Source organism: Psittacula echo, assembly GCF_963264785.1.
Source record: "Psittacula echo genome assembly, chromosome: 7".
NCBI lineage: Eukaryota > Metazoa > Chordata > Aves > Psittaciformes > Psittacidae > Psittacula > Psittacula echo.
The window spans coordinates 24,341,364-24,361,364 of record NC_137740.1 but is presented as its reverse complement, the minus strand read 5'-3'; the positions used below and the strand labels follow the sequence as shown (position 1 = coordinate 24,361,364).

At 39.2% G+C, this 20,001-nt stretch overlaps 1 protein-coding gene across 1 annotated transcript in view; it reads left to right on the top strand.

Annotated features, from left to right (window-relative positions):
• The window catches only part of RABGAP1L (RAB GTPase activating protein 1 like), a gene marked incomplete at its 5' end in the record, with an annotated part of 248,601 nt that overhangs the window by 20,714 nt on the left and 207,886 nt on the right, over positions 1-20,001 (top strand). Inside the window, 8 exons of the mRNA XM_080623938.1 lie at positions 1-193; positions 2,994-3,204; positions 5,215-5,389; positions 6,083-6,243; positions 7,010-7,120; positions 10,780-10,846; positions 12,336-12,438; positions 13,676-13,842. Coding sequence (XP_080480064.1) covers positions 1-193; positions 2,994-3,204; positions 5,215-5,389; positions 6,083-6,243; positions 7,010-7,120; positions 10,780-10,846; positions 12,336-12,438; positions 13,676-13,842 — 1,188 coding nt within the window. The remainder of the gene's footprint in view (positions 194-2,993; positions 3,205-5,214; positions 5,390-6,082; positions 6,244-7,009; positions 7,121-10,779; positions 10,847-12,335; positions 12,439-13,675; positions 13,843-20,001) is intronic.

The following is a 20,001-nucleotide window of genomic DNA, read 5'->3' as shown; positions in this document are numbered from 1 at the left end:
GTATTTTCAAATGGAGATGATCAGCTGGAGAAAGCCATGGAAGAGTTACTGAGGGATTCTGAAAAAGACCAGAACAATTTCACTGCTCTCCAAGAAGGTTCCAGTGATGCAAGCAGCCAGGCAGCTCAAGATGGGTCAACAGGTCAAACATATACGCCATCTTTGCACCTTGCTTTAGACCCTTCTACTACAGGTATTGCTAAAGTGTTTCCTAAATCAATCATGCATGGCAGGTTTTTTTCTTTATGCAGCTTCAGGTTAACCTGAAAATGAATATAAAGCTTTCTGGAGCTTCATTCTAAAACTCTACTGAACAATATCTTGGGCCTCCTCTCTTTTTCTGATTATCTGAGGCTAATAGACAGGAATAGATTGTCATCAGATTGGTAGCCTGTGCTGCTCAGTTTTGATCAAGATAATTTTCATTTTGTCTCCAGTCCTAGATGAGTTAGGACTAAGTGTTGTATAACTTACTGAATGGGCTATAGCTGAGGTAGAAATGCTACTGATGACATATGGGAAATTCCAGGGCAGTTTTATTGATAGTACTTCTTGGAAATGGAATATACCTTGTGAAAACTGAGAAACTTTTTGTCTCTGATTCTATTGGCAGTTATCAGTAAGTACACATTTGGAACTGCTGTTTGCTAGGAATGATTGTGATACTTTTCTGGTATTTGAAGTTTTAGTAAAAAAGGGAAGACAGAAAGCTTTTTATATAAAATGTATATTGTAGATTTTTAAAAATGTATCTCTGTATATTAGGAATACAAAGCTGTGGCCATCTCTGTGGGCCTTGAACTAGACACTTTCTTTTTTCCTTAGTGGTATACAAAGCACTTCTGTGGCCTTGTGTCAGAAAATTCCCAAAGCATCTGCTTGGAAAGTGGTGGGGAAAAAAGAGTTTTTGTGGTAGGATAAGATAGACAGCTTATGCATAATGGAAACACCTATGTCTTATATACGCATACACAGTTTTGCAACCTTTATAATTTAAGTATCATGGAAATACTAGCTATAGTAATAAGGAATAGAAATAATAGGATTGTGCAAAGTGTTCGACACTGTCCCACATGACATCCTTGTCTCTAAATTGGAGAGACATCAATTTGATAGGTGGACCACTTGGTGGATAAAGAACTGGCTGGATGGCCGCACACAAAGAGTTGTGGTCAATGGCTCGATGTCCAGCTGGAGACCAGTAACGAGTGGTGTCCCTCAAGGATCGGTGTTGGGACCGGTCTTGTTCAACACCTTTGTTGGGGACATGGACAGTGGGATTGAGTGCGCCCTCAGCAAGTTTGCCGATGACGCCAAGCTGTGTGGTTCGGTTGATACGCCGGAGGGAAGGAATGGCATCCAGAGGGACCTCGACATGCTTGTGAGGTGGGCTGATGCCAACCTTATGAAGTTCAGCCATGCCAAGTGCAAGGTCCTACACCTGGATCGGGGCAATCCCAGGCACAGCTATAGGTGGGGCAGAGAAGAGATTCAGAGCAGCCCTGTGGCGAAGGACTTGAGGGTGTTGGTCGATGAGAAACTGAACATGAGCCAGCTTCAGTGTGTGCTCACAGCCGAGGAAGCCAAGCGTATCCTGGGCTGCATCAAGAGGAATGTGACCAGCAGGTCGAAGGAGGTGATCCTGCCCCTCTACTCTGCTCTCATGAGACCTCACTTGGAGTATTTTGTATAGTTCTGGTGTTCTCAACATAAAAAGGACATGGAACTGTTGGACCAAGTGCAGAGGAGGGCCATGGGAATGATCAGGGGGCTGAAGCACCTCCCATATGAAGACAGGCTGAGAAAGTTGGGGCTGTTCAGCCTTGGAGAAGAGAAGGCTGTGTGGAGACCTCATAGCAGCCTTCCAGTATCTGAAGTGGGCCTATAGGGATACTGGGGAGGGACTCTTGATTAGGGACTGCAGTGACAGGATAAGGGGTAACAGGTTCAGACTTAAACAGGGGAAGTTTAGATTGGATATAAGGAAGAAATTCTTTACTGTGAGGGTGGTGAGGCACTGGAATGGGTTGCCCAGGGAAGCTGTGAATGTTCCATCCCTGTCGGTGTTCAATGCCAGGTTGGACAGAGTCTTGGGTGACATGGTTTAGTGTGAGGTGTCCCTGCCCATGGCAGGGGGATTAGAACTAGATGATCTTAAGGTCCTTTCCAACTCTAACTATTCTATGATTTTATGATTGCTTAGAGAGGTTTGGAATGTATGTTTTTGGAGGTATGAAAACTCATCTGGATAGGGCCTTAAGTAACCTGATCCAGTTTTGAAACTAGCCATAATCTAACCTGGTCTGTCTTTGAGCAGGAGTTAAAGCTAGATGACCTCTAGAGGTCTTTTCCAACCTAGATTACTCTGATTTGTCTACCACATCTCCTCTCATTTCTCAAATGACAAAATGCCTTAAAAAAACCTACCACAAAACAACAATAGTGGCAAAACTGCCAAAAGCCCCCTCAAGACCATCCCAGTCTATACTACTGAGAAAGTAGAAAAAGAATATTTCTTTTCTGCTAAGTAGAGGAGCAGACAGATATGCTTTTTCTTTTTTCCAGCTCTCTGATGGTTTCATGCAGTTAACATAGCTATCCCAGGAACGTGAACCTCATTTCATAATTCTACACAAGCTGCAAAGACCTGGGAGGAAAAAGAATTAGAGGCATCTTTATGCAAAATGATAAGTAGGAACTAGAAGAAGGTATAAGGAAACTAAAGAACATCTGGGAAATGAGCTTAAACAAAAATTGTGTTCTGTCACTGCTAAAGAGAAACAAAAGGCAATTTGTCCCTATGCCGTACTTGGAAATATGCGTTAGAATAGAATAGATTTAAATTAAGCTGCCAGATTTCTTACTATTAGAGCTGAACTTTTGGACATCATGTCCGTTCTCCAAAAAAGTGGGAGGTTTTGATCATTTAGAAAACAAAGTGTAAAAAAAAAAAGAAAAGCAAGTGCTTAAAGAAGTGATTTCTTCATTTTCAGAAATCTCTGCACCAAGACCATTTTTTCCTGGTGAACCCCTGGAAGAGGACAGCGTATTGTTTAACAAACTGATTTATTTAGGTTGCACAAAAGTGTCTGCCCCTCGAAATGAACCAGAAGCCCTACATGCCATGGCAAACATGAAATCCTCAAGTCAGGCCTCTTTACCTGTAACACTTTATGTTCCAAACGTTCCAGAAGGCTCCGTAAGGTAACATACAAATCTTTCTTTTGTTACTTGCACAGACACATAAAAGATAGAATCTGACTTTGTTACTTGCACATTGAAGCAGAATTGCTGGATTTGTGCCTAAAGTTCTTGCTGAAGGCAGTTAGTTTTGAGAAATTCCTCTGAAGCTACAAAGCGTGTGCTCACATTTAACATGCAGTACATAGTTGGTGGTAGCAGTTGCCGTACAGTGTCAACAGAAGCGTATATTTCTACCTGCGTCTCTGCTCTAATAGAAGATTTCTGCTGCAAAGGGAGAGCTGATAATGCCTGGAGGCTAGGGAGACTGGGAGAAAATAATCACCTCCAAGGTAAATATATTGAGGCAGTAGTAGTCCTGCTGGCTTTTGGCTTTGGGTTGAAAAGGTATGAATTTTAGACTCTTCCATAGATGCTGAATACTTAAGACTTGCTACTCTATTTCCAGACAGCTATGATAAAGCTAAAACCTGAGTTTGGCTCAGGATGCATATGCTGATAGTCTCTAGATACTAAACAAGTTTACCTGCCCCTTGTGAGAAGGGTCTATTTAAGTAGTGATGAAAGAGTCAAGTTCTTAATCAGGGTGCAATAAAGGTGCATCTGTAGCAGTTTTGTATCCAGAAGTAGGGAGCATCTGAATATTCAAGGTTTTTATGTTTAAACTCTGATACCAAGATATCTTGGATATCCATATCAAGGATATGCTTAGATTTCTTTCCTTTCTTGTGCTTTTCTGTGCTCCGCCTATGTATTTACTGTCATCTTGTGCAGAAAGGACTTTCAAGCACATGTATTTTCCTGCAGTTTGCTCTTTGAACCAAATTTAAATTTTCACTTGACATTATGACAATATTTCAATTGAATTAGGAAATTACACGGCATAGTTTTATGATGCAACTGCCACATGGACACCAGGTGTTAGGGTGGTGTACCTATTTTCATAGCTATTCAAGCTATATTTCGAAGCTTGAATGTGGCCATTCAGGAAGGTTGAAACTGAAGGTTCCTTTGATCTTTAGTTGCAGAAGGCATCATTAAGCAGAGAACTGCCTAAGAATTTGCACAGAGCTGTAAAGGTGAATCCATGTGTGACATAATACACTCCATCACAGTTTGAGTGACACCAGTGTCATCTTTGAGGAGTGTTTCCATTCCATTCAGGCAATTATCTGAATACTTGTCATGTGGGGTTCCATTTACCATGTCCCACCAATAGTACCATATGCTAAATCCTGTCTGGGATTTTCCTGCCTGTAGAAGACTAATCCTTTATTGTTACAGACTTGAGATTCTATTCCAGGTAACACATGTTTACTTATCTTTGATATGAATGTGCGTATGTGTGAAGTAGCAAAAAGACAAAGAACTGTGGAACTCACTGTCTAGTAGTCTTTTCTGAGACCACCACCCCTGTTGTCTTCTTTAAAGTTTCTGAAATATTCTTTGGGTTCTGAGTTTGAGAGGAATTTAAAATTTTGTATGAGCCCTTAAATCTGTGATTAATATTCACCTGAACATGGCAGCAAGCATTTGCTAAGCTATATAGTCCTGTAGAATCTGAATAAGTAATATTTCCTTAATGCTTTCTTAAATAGACATATAAAAGAATTTAAATCCATTAAAATTAAAAAAGCCATTTAAATTTTAACATTGCATTTTCTTTGTATGCAAATCGCATATTCACAGTCGCTGTAATTTCTGCATTTCTTCTGTTTTTCCTGAATGATCGCAGAGCAATGACGGTCGTTGTTACTGCATGATGTAGAAGTAGTATATTTGTCTATATTATGGAGCATAAAAGAAATTAAGCCAGTGTTACAGCCAGAAACATTTAAATCTTAAATTTGCAAAACCTGACATTTCTGTTCCTACTGCTCATCTTGTGTACTTGAATTTAATAGTAATTACAGTTTAGATACTTGTTTATCTAACTGCAGAAGAGCCTTTTAGGTAGGCATGTTTATTTTATCAACCTTTTTCTTTGATCCCCCCTCTTCTTTTCCATGACAGAATAATAAATCAATCAAGCAACACAGAGATAGCCTCATTTCCAATCTATAAGGTGTTGTTTTGTGTGCGTGGACAAACTGGAACTTCAGAAAGTGACTGTTTTGCATTTACTGAAAGCAGCTGTGGAACAGAGGAGTTCCAGATTCATGTTTTTTCTTGTGAGATTAAAGAGGCAGTAAGTATTAAATGTTGTACAGTGACTGATAAAAAGGATACAAGTGATATTTTATGAACTTATTCCAGATGTGGAAATGGTATACTGTGCCTTGAAAAATGTTAACCCATATATAATGAGTTTCACAGAATGTGCACTGTGATGGGAAGATTTAGAAAGCCTGAGTTTAAGACAAGTATTCTGTTTTTGAGGCCTCATTTGTGTAGATTTCAGAATAAAGTTGCAGTGTAGACCTTATGAGTTACAAAGCATCATTTTACTTGTACTCTATCCTAGATATTTTAGGAAGAATTACATGATAGTTTGGGAGAAGTTTTTTTCAAGGGTGGAAAAACAGAGGTTGAAAAAGAAATGCAAGAGGAAGCTGTTAGTTGTGCTTTTCAGGTTGTGTATTTAACAATGCATTATTCAGGTCCTTAATGAGTTGCATTCCTAATCTTATAATAATATATTAACCTGCTCAGCGTTACATGAGCAGTGAATGTGGCATGAATGGAAACCCGAGATGTTGTTACTGAATTTGCTTGGTTATTAAACACCCCACCTGAATGCTTTGTGTTGTATGAGGCATGTTTTGTGTTCACTATAAGAGGAAAGTGACAGTAATTTTATGACCTTCAAAGTCACATCAAATGGTTTTATTAAAAGTACTCTTTTTAGTTTTCATAAAACTATTCTTTTGCTTTTCTGCAGGTCAGCCGAATTCTATATAGTTTCTCAACAGCATTCAAACGTTCTTGCAAACAAGCATCTGATCATGTTAAGGACTTTCTTCTTCCTACCCCAGATAATGATGTGTACACTTTCAGTGTTTCCTTAGAAGTCAAAGAAGATGATGGAAAAGGAAATTTTAGGTAATCTGAATGGAAAGGGAGAAGTGGAAATCTCTTTGAAAAAAGCATATAGTTATTTGCAGAATTCATAGCTACTGTTGCAGTAAAAATTATTTGGCCTCACTTCATAAGTAGACTCATTATAAAAAGGAAGCTGTTGCTTTGCTTTTACAATTTTCTTCTCCATATATTTTCTCTCAAGATTAAAAATCATTAGTTTCTTTGAACATGATTTGTGGTAGGGATACTAAAGGTAGGCCTCTGTAAATGGAAAAGATAGTAGGAACTCTGTTAAACACTTTATTGAACCAGTTCTCTTGAGTGACCACAATCTAGCAGTCTCTTTATTAATTTATTTTAAATAAGCTAATGAAGTCCAAATTTATTGAAGATTCAGAAAATGTGAACTTCTCTCAGCGTTACAGGGGACAGAGGAGGAAAGTATTCTTTGCCTTGCAGTTAATGACAACATTTTTTAGAATGGAAAAGAGGGTTGATAGTAAGAATTAGTTCTGTAAAAATGTATATAGCATGTTTTCTATAATTTTAAAACCCCAAATACCCCATGCAGTTTTGGATACATTTGATAAACCCCTGACAGCATACTGAATGTGAGCCTGTAGTCCATTTTTCTTCAGTGGTGCTTTATTAACTTGTCAATAAAGGAAGAGAAGGTGTCAAAAACTTGAGCTGTTAACATTTTAAGTGGGCTGCCACTCTCTTTTCTGTATTTAGCAGTTAATGTTTTATACCTGTGCTAAAGAAACTTGTTTCTTTATTACTTTAGCCCTGTGCCAAAGGATAGAGAGAAATTATATTTCAAGCTTAAACAGGGAGTTGAGAAGAAAGTGGTGATTACAGTTCAGCAACTCTCAAACAAAGAACTGGCCATTGAAAGGTAAGATTCTTATAAAAATAATGCAGGTTATGTTTTTGAGAGAACAGTATTTAATGTACTTTTTCCCTGGCTTTGCAAGTTATGTGACAGAAAAACATACAACAACGCAGAAAGTATTACTGCAAAGTTTAATTTATAGGGGCACAATTCAGTTTTAAATTCCTTCTGAAGTATTTGTGTACTTTTTAGGTGAAAACAAGAAACATAGCTTGTAATACTCAGACATTCTTGGCTTTTGCTTTTTAATTGTCTTTTTGATTGTGGTGTTAGGATACTTAAAACATTCAAATGCTTTTGATTTTGCTTTCTGTTGGTTTTAAGTAGTGCAAAACTGTGCATTTGTTGTAATCCTGCTTTACCAGCATCTTGCTGTTTAGTGTAAGTAATGAAGTTACATTGTTTGAGCTATATTAAATCTTGGAGCATATTAATCGGTGTACTGGAACACTATGGGTTTGGACTCAACCTGTTGGTTAGGAGGAGCAATCTTCTGGTGAAGTCTTCAAGATAAATAGGATTCCTTTGTAGTTTTGTTATAACATGATTCTAGTGTCTCTCTTCAAGTGATGGTGAAGAGCCTAGGAATGGTTGGTAACTCATATTTCATGGAAGTCACACCAGGGGTATCCCTTTTTGGACAGCATAATCTGACGTTTTGTGCAAAGCACGTGCACAAGAAGTGGACTGTGCATATGAAGAATAACTCTTAGTTACTATGTTCATTAACAGTACACTCTTGTTAGTACAGTAGTAGTAGGTATTGCATTAATTTAAATTAGGAAATCCTTCTCAATAGCTCAATTTTTAAAAATAGCAACCACCACCAGATGGCAATCTTATCAAAGAGTCACAATAAGAGAATGGACTTTTACTGAAAAGGGAATTAAAGATAATGGGAGAATCAAGAAAAAAAACACCATGGCCCTCCCAGAATTTAAGATCAATGTCTTGACTTGCTTTCAGACTTCAATTTAAAAAATAAAACTGAAATTTTAAGCAAGGAATATATAGCAAAATTTTTTATGAATGTTCTTTTTGTGTTGTAAAATTGTGCTTTTGCTACTCATTGGCTTAAAAAACTGCTATTTTAATTATGTTTTTAATTGAAATAGTTTTGGTTTCAGAATTCAGTTAATAAATTAGGAGCTCTTTTAAGCATTTCTAAATAGCATTTAATTGTTGGCTTGATTTCCCCCTCTCTCCCCACTCCCCAAAAGTAAAACTCCCTTCCTTAGAAATAAGCTTTTATTTTGGTATTGTTTAGGATATTCAATTAGGATGTTATTTTTATCGCCACAAGCTTTGCTGATAAAAAGTTATTTAGTTGACGTGACATACACAGGCTTGTAAGTAATTTAATGTTCTTACTAATAATATTAAAATTCAAAGGCAATATAGCCAATCAGTTCAGGTTATATCAGAGAGTGAAATTTTAAGCAATTTAATGTGTCTTCAGAAGTATTTCTAAGTGGAAATCATAATGCAGAAAAATGTTGCTAAAGAAGTTTGGTCTTTGGCCTGAAGAATTAAAGAATCTTTCTTCCTGGTCTCAATAGAGTAAACCTGGTATCACTCAGAGAAACTTGCCACCTCCTGGTGTTTGGATAGGGCCTGTTGATTTGTTGATAGAGTAGGTTACTCTCAGTTGAGTTACTTTGGCCCCTAGTAGAAGCTAGTGACCCCTCTATTATTATAAATTGTAGTTCTCTCAGAGATTTTCTACCCCAGGAACAAAAAATAGTAAGTCAGTATACTGCAATGCTCTGCCTGGTCTAATTAGTCTCACAGAGGAGCCTGGTTGTGTTGTTAAGTGTAAGTCCTAGCACACTAGCTACCTTGGTTGCTTTACATGATGCAGCATTATGCAATATATATAAAGCAAAATTTTTGTCTATTGATTTATTTACCACTTTGATTTTTAAGATTCTAGTAGGGAGAATATGGAGAAATTAAAATAGAATTGGGGATGCAAGTTACTGTTTAAGTGTAATGAGGTAGAAAATGAAAATCATATACCCAAATGTAATAAAGGCAGACTTACTAGGTGGTATAGTAATTGCATATCTTAAGACTTTTACAGTTAATAGCATTGTTGAAATGATATTTGCTTTTATCTTTGCTCAAGATACAATAGTTTTGCAGTTTACAGGCAAACAGACTGTATCTTCATTTCTAACCTGTGAATGTTCAAATAATCTCTTACAATTTATGTTTGTTGAAAAATGTAAATTTTCATTTGGGTAAGTGACAGATGACAAAACAGCTTTTGTTCAGACTTACAGAATGTGGAAATGGCAGGCTCTTCCTGGTGCATTCAGTTACCTGGTGGAAGGGTACAGAGGAAATGGAGTTAGATTTTTCTGGGAGGTGTGGAGTGGTAGGATTCGAGTTAATGGACACGAGTTACTTCACTGGAAATTCCTGTGAATTAGGCCAGTGGTTGTCAATACAGATGGAGCATTGGAACAGGTTGCCGTAAGAGATCATTCACTCTGCTCACTAAGGTGCTCAGGACTTGACTTGACAAAGCCCTGGGCAGCCCGATTCAAGTTGGTCCTCTTTTAGGTAGAGGTTTGGGTCAGACTGCTTGTGGAGATTGCTTTTGATTAACATTGTTCTGAGAGTCAGTGATAAAACCTGGTATGTCTGATTATATTGGAGAATTGAATTAAAGAACTGAGCTGTACAGAAGAAAAATTCTCGAAGCAAACCCCTCTGAAATACAACCTTATTTTTCTGTAACATTTCATGATTGCTTTTGAGGTGGTTTGAGGTTTTTTGGTTGGGTTTTCTCTGTTTTTATTTTTTGTCATTTGAGATCAAACATTTTTAAAAGTCTTTGCAAAATTGCTTACAGCTTCTGTTATAAACACATCATTCTGTTTGGTACTTTTAAATTCGTAATGGAGTATTTTCAGAGGAGAAAGATAGAGATGATTTGCAGAAATTTCAGACCTGGATTTGTGCCTTCAGTATTGAGGAAGTTCAAAAGTCTGAATGTTTTAAGAATTTTTTTTCTTTTTTAATACTCTTAAAAATATCAAGAGCATTTTCTTGTTAAATGATTGGACAGGAATTCTGAAATTCAAGGCCCTGTATAATACAGAAGTTCAGTTTTAAAAAGTAAAGAATGGAAGTCTAAAAATTGAACAAATTCTCTCTCTCTCTCTCTTTTTTTTTTTTTTTTTTTTTTTTAAGGGCCGATAATGCTGCCTATCGTTTTACACCAGTGATATTCTGGGTGATAGAAGGGTGAATTTGTAATATTTTGTATGATTGTATGAAAACAATTTTTAAAATGGTCTGGGGAGAAAGTGAATTTCATCTTGTCAATCTCCATCACTCATGTATAGGAACTGTTGGTATGTTTAAATTCAATATTATAAATTGTCTTTAAGAAGAATTGTTCACTGGTCAGACACTAACTTCTGTCATCTTCATTCTGGAAAACAATCTTGTTGTCATTTCTGTAATACACATTGTGATGTTTCCTGAGCATTACCATAACACCAACACAAAATCGATAAGAAAGTTTTTCTTCAAATTGCAAGCAGTAGGTGGCTGTGCCATTGTGTTCAAGAAAATACTTTTGTATTTTGAAAAACTAATCTCTCTCTCTCTCTCTTTCTCTCTCTCTCTCTTTCATGTAAACTTGACAGATGCTTTGGAATGCTGCTAAGCCCTGGACGAAATGTGAAGAACAGTGACATGCATTTACTAGACATGGTAATGCTTAGCTCTAATAACCTGTTTAGTAAGATAGAAGTGATTTAAAAAAGCAAACAAAACCCAACAAAACAAAACTCTCATCTGTTTGGTTTTGTTTGTTGTTTCTGAAATCCTGGGGTTTATATCTTGAAACTAGGCATGAGTTTGTTATATACAGTGGACAAAACATTTCAATAAATGTCCAAACCTGTGGCATCTTTTTTTTGGTCAATTGGTGAAGCACTGATCAGGTCAGTTGTCAAGTAGTTGTTACGATTAGCCAAGCTTTCTGTATTGTGTGAAGCATGTTGCCTAAAAATTTAGAGCAAACAATTATTATTTTTTTTTTAAATGTGAGTATTGGGGAAGTGGTCTTATTTTTGCAGGACACTGGAAACTGTACCTTTATTTCCTTCATTTAAATTTAAATTCTTGCTCAGAATTTGAAGTATTCACTTGTCTTCTGTAATCTTCCATTTCTTACGAGCTGCTTCTAAGAGAAGTACAAAATAATATTATACTTTCTGTGATAATATCAATTTACTTCCATGTTCTTGATAAGTATGCAGCCATTTTCTAGTCAAGAAGTGCATGAGATAACCAGTCAGGGATTTTACAGCTACACAGTAATCCCAGTTTTTCTCAGTCCATTTCTTTACTCATGTGGATGATTCTAGCTGTCAGTATTTAGTTTTCTTGTCAAACTCTTACTTGTCTGTTTGTGTCTACCTCTATTTGATATCATTAGTTCCAATTTTCCATTTTTATTATTTGATTAGAAATTTAATATAGTGAGTATAAGGCATGATGAATTGGTTTCTATAAATCTATATAACAACTTTTTACTGTATGGACTGTGTATTTGAATTCCTGTCTTTACTCCATCTACAATTTTATATATGTTTACATTTCAAGTACATTTAACCACTGGATGTAATGGCTTATTAGTTCATTTCTTGGTTATACCATATATATATAAATTTGTGTTTTCCTTTAAACCTCTTTTCTCCCTATTTAAATCCAGAGAATTTAGTCACTCTTGCTGCTCTACCACAGATTAGATTGTAGAGTAGGAATGTCAACCTCCTTTCATCTATAAAGAGGCTACTATACAGGCCTGTTGGATCATTTGGAGCTATCCCAGAAAACATGAGGAAGCATGTACTTGCCTCATACTAGTAATAGCTCCTCAGCTGCTCAGAAAGTAGAGTGGCAGATATCCCAGAATGCTTTCGTGCTTACAATAAGCATAACCTCCTCCCTCCAACTTGATAAACTATCTTGTTTTCAGTTTCTTATATAGTGTTTCTCCTAACATTTCTTCTTTATCTTCCATTTCCCTATAACCTTTCTCAGTTGATTATTTCATATTCTTTATTTTGGCTGTATTTGCTACAGAGAACGCAATCTTACTCTGAAGTTCCTAAAACTGTTTTCCCTCCCATGCTCAATTTCTTTGATCACAAAGTATAATTGTTAATAGAATCCTGTATGTTTTTATTTTTAGGAATCCATGGGAAAGAGTTCTGATGGGAAGGCTTATGTAATTACTGGAATGTGGAATCCTAATGCACCCATGTTTCTGGTACTTAATGAGGAAACTCCTAAAGGTAATTTAATCTAATTTGTAAATTTGTTTTACGTGACATGGGTTTGGTGTATGTGTTTTGCCCTGGGAATGGTGATGCATATATAGAGTGCTTATAATATTATGCTCCAAAAGCCTGTGGCTAGGACCTGTTCTGTGTAAAATATGCAATATGGAATGTGAATAATTGTTCATAGAACTGTGTGTTGCTTATCTGGAGATGCTGAATTAATGTTTAGGGCTTTTGTGCTTGTTCCCTTGTTATCGGGACTTTTTGGTCCAAAGCATGCAGAAGTTGTTTTGCACATTCTGTACTTAGCAAAGCGGTATAAATAGTAGGCATTGCTATTCTCTTTCTTTTAGTTTTCAGGTGACTTGTTTGCAAATAGATTACTTATTTTCTTTGTTTTAAAAAGTTAGCAGGGTTACTTGGTACACTGTTTAATGTATACTCTCATTCTCTGCAGCAGACATTGTAGGGTATAGAACTTGCATAAATAGAATGTGTGCTCGCAGCCCAGAAAGCCAAGCGTACTCTGGGCTGCATCAAGAGGAATGTGACCAGCAGGTCGAAGGAGGTGATCCTCCCCCTCTACTCTGCTCTCATGAGACCTCACTTGGAGTATTTTGTACAGTTCTGGTGTTCTCAACATAAAAAGGACATGGAACTGTTGGACCAAGTCCAGAGGAGGGCCATGAGGATGATCAGGGGACTGAAGCACCTCCCATATGAAGACAGGTTGAGAAAGTTGGGGCTGTTCAGCCTTGGAGAAGAGAAGGCTGTGTGGAGACCTCATAGCAGCCTTCCAGTATCTGAAGGGGGCCTATAGGGATACTGGGGAGGGACTCTTGATTAGGGACTGTAGTGACAGGATAAGGGGTAACAGGTTCAGACTTAAACAGGGGAAGTTTAGATTGGATATAAGGAAGAAATTCTTTACTGTGAGGGTGGTGAGGCACTGGAATGGGTTGCCCAGGGAAGCTGTGAATGTTCCATCCCTGTCGGTGTTCAAGGCCAGGTTGGACAGAGTCTTGGGTGACATGGTTTAGTGTGCGGTGTGCCTGCCCACGGCAGTGGGATTAGAACTAGATGATCTCAAGGTCCTTTCCAGGCCTAACTATTCTATGATTCTGTAATGGGTACAATAGTAATAATTGCATAGAGTTTTCAGTTTGAACAACAGTTTACTTCTCTCATTCTTTTGGGAAATTTGAACTTTGACTGATTTTTCTGTATGTGATTTATTTTTCTGTTTTAGATAAGCGTGTATTCATGACTGTGGCAGTGGATATGGTTGTTACTGAAATAGTAGAGCCAGTTCGTTTTTTGCTTGAGACTGTTGTGCGTGTATATCCTGCCAATGAACGTTTCTGGTACTTCAGCAGAAAAACCTTCACGGAAACTTTTTATATGAAGTTAAAACAGGTAATCCATATTTGTTTGGGGTTTGTTTGTTTGCTTGTTTTGTTGCGGTTTTTTAAAGGGAAGTTGGTTCCTGGAGCATTTTATTTTTCTGTCTTAATTTAGTCTTTACAATGTGGCACCTGCACTTCAGTAGTTTTTTCTTTCAGCTGTTTATTTCTGAGATGCTTATATGTATAACAGTTAAGTAGCATGTATAAATGTTCAATGCCTTTGTGTCAGGGTTTAACCCCAGCTGGCAACTAATCACCAGGCAGCTGCTCGTTCACTCCCCACTGGTGAAATGGAGGAGAAAAGGGTAAAAGCGAGAACTTGTGGGTTGAGATAAAGACAGTTTAATAAATAAGTAAAGCAAAAGCCACACATGCAAGCAAAGCAAAACAAGTAATTCATTCACAACTTCCCATCAGCAGGCAGGTGTTCAGCTATCACCAGGAAAGCAGGGCTCCATTACATGTGAAGGTTACTTGGGGGAGACAAATGCCATCACTCCAAAAGTGTTGTCCCCCCTGCCCTTCTTATTCTTCTGCAGCTTTATATAGTGAGCATGACATCATATGGTCTGGGATATCCCTTTGGGCAGCTGTCCTGGCTGTGTCCCCTCCCAGCTCCTTGTGCGCCCCCAGCCTACTTGCTGGTGGGGTGGGAGGCACTCTGCGTGTGAGGACTGCTTAGCAGTACTGATACATCCCTGTGTTATCAACACTTCCCAGCAAAAATCCAAACATCACTCCATAGTGGCTACCATGAAGAAAATGAATTAATTCTATCCCGGCCAAACCCAGCAGACTTTGTAAACTCAACCAAAATGAGTCATAAGTCATTGACTTCGTGGGCTTAAACAATTTTCGACCTACCTATTGAATTCTCTGTTATTTCATGCAATCTCACCTGTGTGCAGACATCTAAAGCAAGTCTGTTTGACTGGTAAAATTGAGAAATGATTCTTTAATTGTTCACTGTAAAATTGGTTAATATGTAACAAAGGGAAATTCTGGCTACTAAGGTTCAAAATGTGAAGGTAAGTGGCTTTAAGAACATAATCCATTCAAGGCAAAGGAACCTAATGCAGAGGTTTAAAATTGTTAGACTATTACTATAAGTTTTTTTTTTTTTAACTATCTGAGAAAGTAGATTTCTCTGTGTTTTTAAAAAGAGAGCATAAGTAGATTCTAGGGAATGGAACAGAATTGAACTAGGGAACGTAACAGTGGATTAACATCAAAAGCCTCAGCTCCAAAGATAGATGGCTTCTCTGTCCAGGACAATAAAGTCTGTGGTATAGTTTCTTGCTGATGGAAAATCTTGACAATAATGCTGTCGGTCATTGTGGAAACGTAGCGTGTTTGACTGTTGGTGAGAAATTCGTGTATGCAGTCTGCCTGTTAGAATCATAGAATAGTTAGGGTTGGAAAGGACCTTGAGATCGTCTAGTTCCAACCCCACTGCCATGGGCAGGGACACCCCACACTAAACCATGTCACCCAAGGCCTCATTCAACCTGGCCTTGAACACCACCAAGGATGGAACATTCGCAATCTCCCTGGGCAACCCATTCCAGTGCCTCACCACCCTAACAGTAAAGAATTTCTTCCTTATATCCAATCTAAACTTCTCCTGTTTAAGTTTGAACCCATTACCCCTTGTCCTGTCACTACAGTCCCTGATGAATAGTCCCTCCCTAGCATCCTTGTAGGCCCCCTTCAGATACTGGAAGGCTGCTCTGAGGTCTCCACGCAGCCTTCTCTTCTGCAGGCTGAACAGCCCCAACTTTCTCAGCCTGTCTCCATACGGGAGGTGCTCCAGTCCCCTGATCATCCTCATGGCCCTCCTCTGCACTTGGTCCAACAGTTCCATGTCCTTTTTATGTTGAGAACACCAGAACTGTACAAAATACTCCAAGTGAGGTCTCATGAGAGCAGAGTAGAGGGGCAGGATCACCTCCTTCGACCTGCTGGTCACATTCCTCTTGATGCAGCCCAGGATACGCTTGGCTTCCTCAGCTGTGAGCACACACTGAAGCTGGCTCATGTTCAGTTTCTCATCGACCAACACCCTCAAGTCCTTCGCCACAGGGCTGCTCTGAATCTCTTCTCTGCCCCACCTATAGCTGTGCCTGGGATTGCTCTGATCCAGGTGTAGGACCTTGCACTTGGCATGGTTAAACTTCATCAGGTTGGCATCAGCCCACCTCACAAGCGTGTCGAGGTCCCTCTGGATGCCATCCCTTCCCTCCGGCGTATCAACCGAACCACACAGCTTGGCGTCATCGGCAAACTTGCTGAGGGCGCACTCAATCCCACTGTCCATGTCCCCAACAAAGATGTTGAACAAGACCGGTCCCAACACCGATCCTTGAGGGACACCACTCGTTACTGGTCTCCAGCTGGACATCGAGCCATTGACCACAACTCTTTGTGTGTGGCCATCCAGCCAGTTCTTTATCCACCAAGTGGTCCACCTATCAAATTGATGTCTCTCCAATTTAGAGACAAGGATGTCATGTGGGACAGTGTCGAACACTTTGCACAAGTCCAGGTAGATGACGTCAACTGCTCTGCCCCTGTCCATCAGTTTCGTAGCCCCATCATAGAAGGCCACCAAATTGGTCAAGCAGGATTTCCCCTTAGTGAAGCCATGCTGGCTGTCAGCAACCACCTTGCTGTTTTTTCATGTGCCTTAGCATGTCTTCCAGGAGATTCTGCTCCAAGATTTTGCCAGGCACAGAGGTGAGACTGACTGGTCTGTAATTCCCCGGGTCATCCATTTTCCCCTTCTTGAAAATGGGGGTTATATTTCCCTTTTTCTAGTCGTCGGGAACTTCACTTGACTGCCACGATTTTTCAAATATGATGGCCAGTGGCTTAGCAACTTCATTTGCCAGCTCCTTCAGGACCCTCAAATGGATTTCATCAGGTCCCGTGGACTTGTGTACGTTTAGGTTTTTAAGATGGTCTCGAACCAGATCCTCTCCTACAGTGGGCCTAGGGTCTTCATTCTCACAGTCCCTGCGTTCGCCTCCCAAGACTTGGGTGGTGTGGTCAGAGCCTTTGCCAGTGAAGACTGAGGCAAAGAAGTCATTAAGAACCTCAGCCTTCTCCAAATCCAGGGTAGCCAGTTCTCCCGATATCTTCCAAAGGGGGCCTACGTTGTCCCTAGTCTGTCTTTTACTTGCTACGTACCTATAGAATCCCTTCCTATTATCCTTAACATCCCTAGCCAAGTTCAATTCTAACTGGGCCTTAGCCTTCCTCACCTGGTCCCTAGCTTCCCGGACAGCATCCCTGTATTCTTCCAAGGCCGCCTGTCCCTGCTTCCACCTTCTATAGGCCTCTTTTTTCCTTTGAATTTTCCTGAGCAGCTCCTTATCCATCCAAGGAGGTCTCCTGGCCCTCCTCCTGCACTTCCTTCTAGTTGGGATGCAACACTCCTGAGCTTGTAGCAGGTGATCCTTGAATAACAACCAAGAGTCTTGGGCCCCCCTGCCCTCTAGGGCTATATCCCATGGAACCTTACTAAGCAGGCTCCTGAAGAGGCCAAAGTCTGCTCTCTTGCAGTCCAGGGCAGTGAGCTTGCTGCACGCTCTTCTCACTGTCCTGAGGATCTCGAATTTGACCATCTCGTGGTCACTGCAACCAAGGCTGCCCTGGAGCGTCACACTCCCAACCAGCCCTTCCCTGTTGGTGAGCATGAGGTCAAGCATGGCACCTCTCCTTGTAGGCTCCTCTATTACTTGCAGAAGAAAGTTGTCTTCCACACAATTGAGGAACCTCCTGGATTGCTTGTGCCGGGCTGTACCATCACTCCAACAGATGTCAGGGTGGTTGAAGTCTCCCATAAGAACAAGGGCCTGTGAGCGTGAGGCTGTTCCTATCTGCCTATAGAGCACTTCATCCACAGATTCCTCTTGATCAGGCAGTCTGTAACAGATCCCCACAATCATGTCCCCCATCGCTGCTCTCCCTTTAACCTTGACCCACAAACTCTCTATTGACTGCTCACCTGTCCCCAGACAGAGTTCCATACTCTCCAGTCTATCCCTAACATAAATAGCAACTCCCCCTCACCGCCTGCCAGGCCTGTCTCTTATATAGAGCCTGTAACCTTCCATTCCAACACTCCAGTCGCAGGAGCCGTCCCACCATGTTTCTGTGATGCCTACTATATCATACTCCCATAGTTGTGCACACATCTCTAATTCCTCTTGTTTGTTTCCCATGCTACGGGCGTTTGTATAGAGGTATCTGAGCTGAGCTCCAAATGAAACCGACTCATTGGCTGGAGCGGCTGTTTCTGAGTTATAGCATGCAGAGCCCTTGACAGGAAACTTCAGACTTTGACTATCTCAGCAAGATGCCCATTCCAGTATGGAAGCATCGACTGATGTTGTTCCAAAAGAAAGCAAGCAATGATATGGCATTTCCTGCAAGGGGTAAATGAGACCTGTCTGTATTGGCAGAGGAAAATCTGAACTTTTCTGAGGAAGGATTCATATAGATTTAATAGTCTGAACTGAGATTGGGGAAGTGAAGTCAGATAAGAGCAATGACATAAATGCAGGTTGCTGTGCGATTTAGGATTGTTGTATCTATCTTGCTGTGTTACTCATTCACATTTTCATCATTAGAGCATGATCCTTGTAGAGGTGGATTCCTGTGTATAGCACATTTGTGCTTCAGTAAAAACAAATAACCGAATTATTTTCATTTTATAGAGATGGGTCTTGCAGTTAGCCGGAACATGTGCAAGGAGCTGAAGACTTGTAATTCTTGTAGCATGCAACAAAATCTATAGTACCTCGTGCCTTAGTTCCTCAAAAATAAAAGCTATAGATACTGATGGTTAATAATATTAATGGCATCAATACTTGATTGATTTAACCATGTACTTTGTAATTACTTGATAATGGGGTTCTGTGAGAATAAAACAGGGATAGTGGCTCTAATATCATCCTGCTAAATGTTAACAAAATGCAGGGTTTTCTGCCTGCACCCAGAAGTTCATTAAGCGCACTTCATGAGAAGTTCAGTCAGCACAGCTGGCTGATAATTGGAGCCATTGCTTCTATGGAATATCATCTTTAAAAGCAGCAGATCTGAATGATTACTCTAAAATACAATAGTAAAGTCTTCTCAGTATTAAGTCATTTATATTGTGTATTTAAAGCAGTCCCAATTTAAGCTGCCCATCTGCGTAATTTCATTAGCTGGTTGAAATTGCAGGTGCTGGTTAGCAGTTCATGTGTATCTCCAGGGAAGGTGTCATGGAGCCTTCTAACTTCATAATAATTTTGTTTGTGTTTGGTTGTGTGTTTTTTTTTTTTTTCTTCCAGAACAAATTGAATATTCTGTTACTGAAATGTTCATTCTCTTTTTCATGGTTAATTGATATTTTTAATGTGTTCAGAATATTGTAACTAATTAGGCAAGATGCATAAAAAACAAAATAGCACAACATTTTTGGGCTGGTTCATTTAATAGAATCATTAGTTTGCAATTTTATACAATTCTCTACAAATATGTTTATCACTGTATGTCAATGAATAGAGTGTTCAGAACTGTAACTCAGAGGAAAAACTAATACCCCTTTTATTTTAAAATTGCAACCTTGTTTTCAGTGCTTAAAGTATAGGTAACTAACTTCTTTGTCATATGAAAGTCCATTGAACCTGAAAGATTTAGACTGAACTCTTAAGTTTTCCACCCTGAAGTAAAAAGAAAACAAATGAGTTCACCCTGCCCCACAGGCTTTGAGGTAGTTTGACATGAAAGTTATCAAATCCCTAAAGAGGCAGATTTAGAGGAAAAACTGCTTTTACAAGAAAAAGAAATAATTTTTCCCTGAAAATATTCTGACCTCAAATTATATATATATATATAGATAGATAGATAGATAGATAAAGATACCATGCTCAAATTTCCAAGTTAAATGAACTGTTAGATTGACAAATATTCATAATTTGTGCATGAGCACGCACACAGACACATACATGCACATACATACAAGTAAGAAATAAAATCTAGGCTACAAACACAAATTTTATAGCTAGGTACAGCCAATACATTTCTACATTGAAAGGGGTAGTACACTACAAGGGGCTTTTCACAATTTAGTGCTTTCAGAAAGCGTGAGATTTTGTTTCTTCTTTAGTCATGTCTTCAC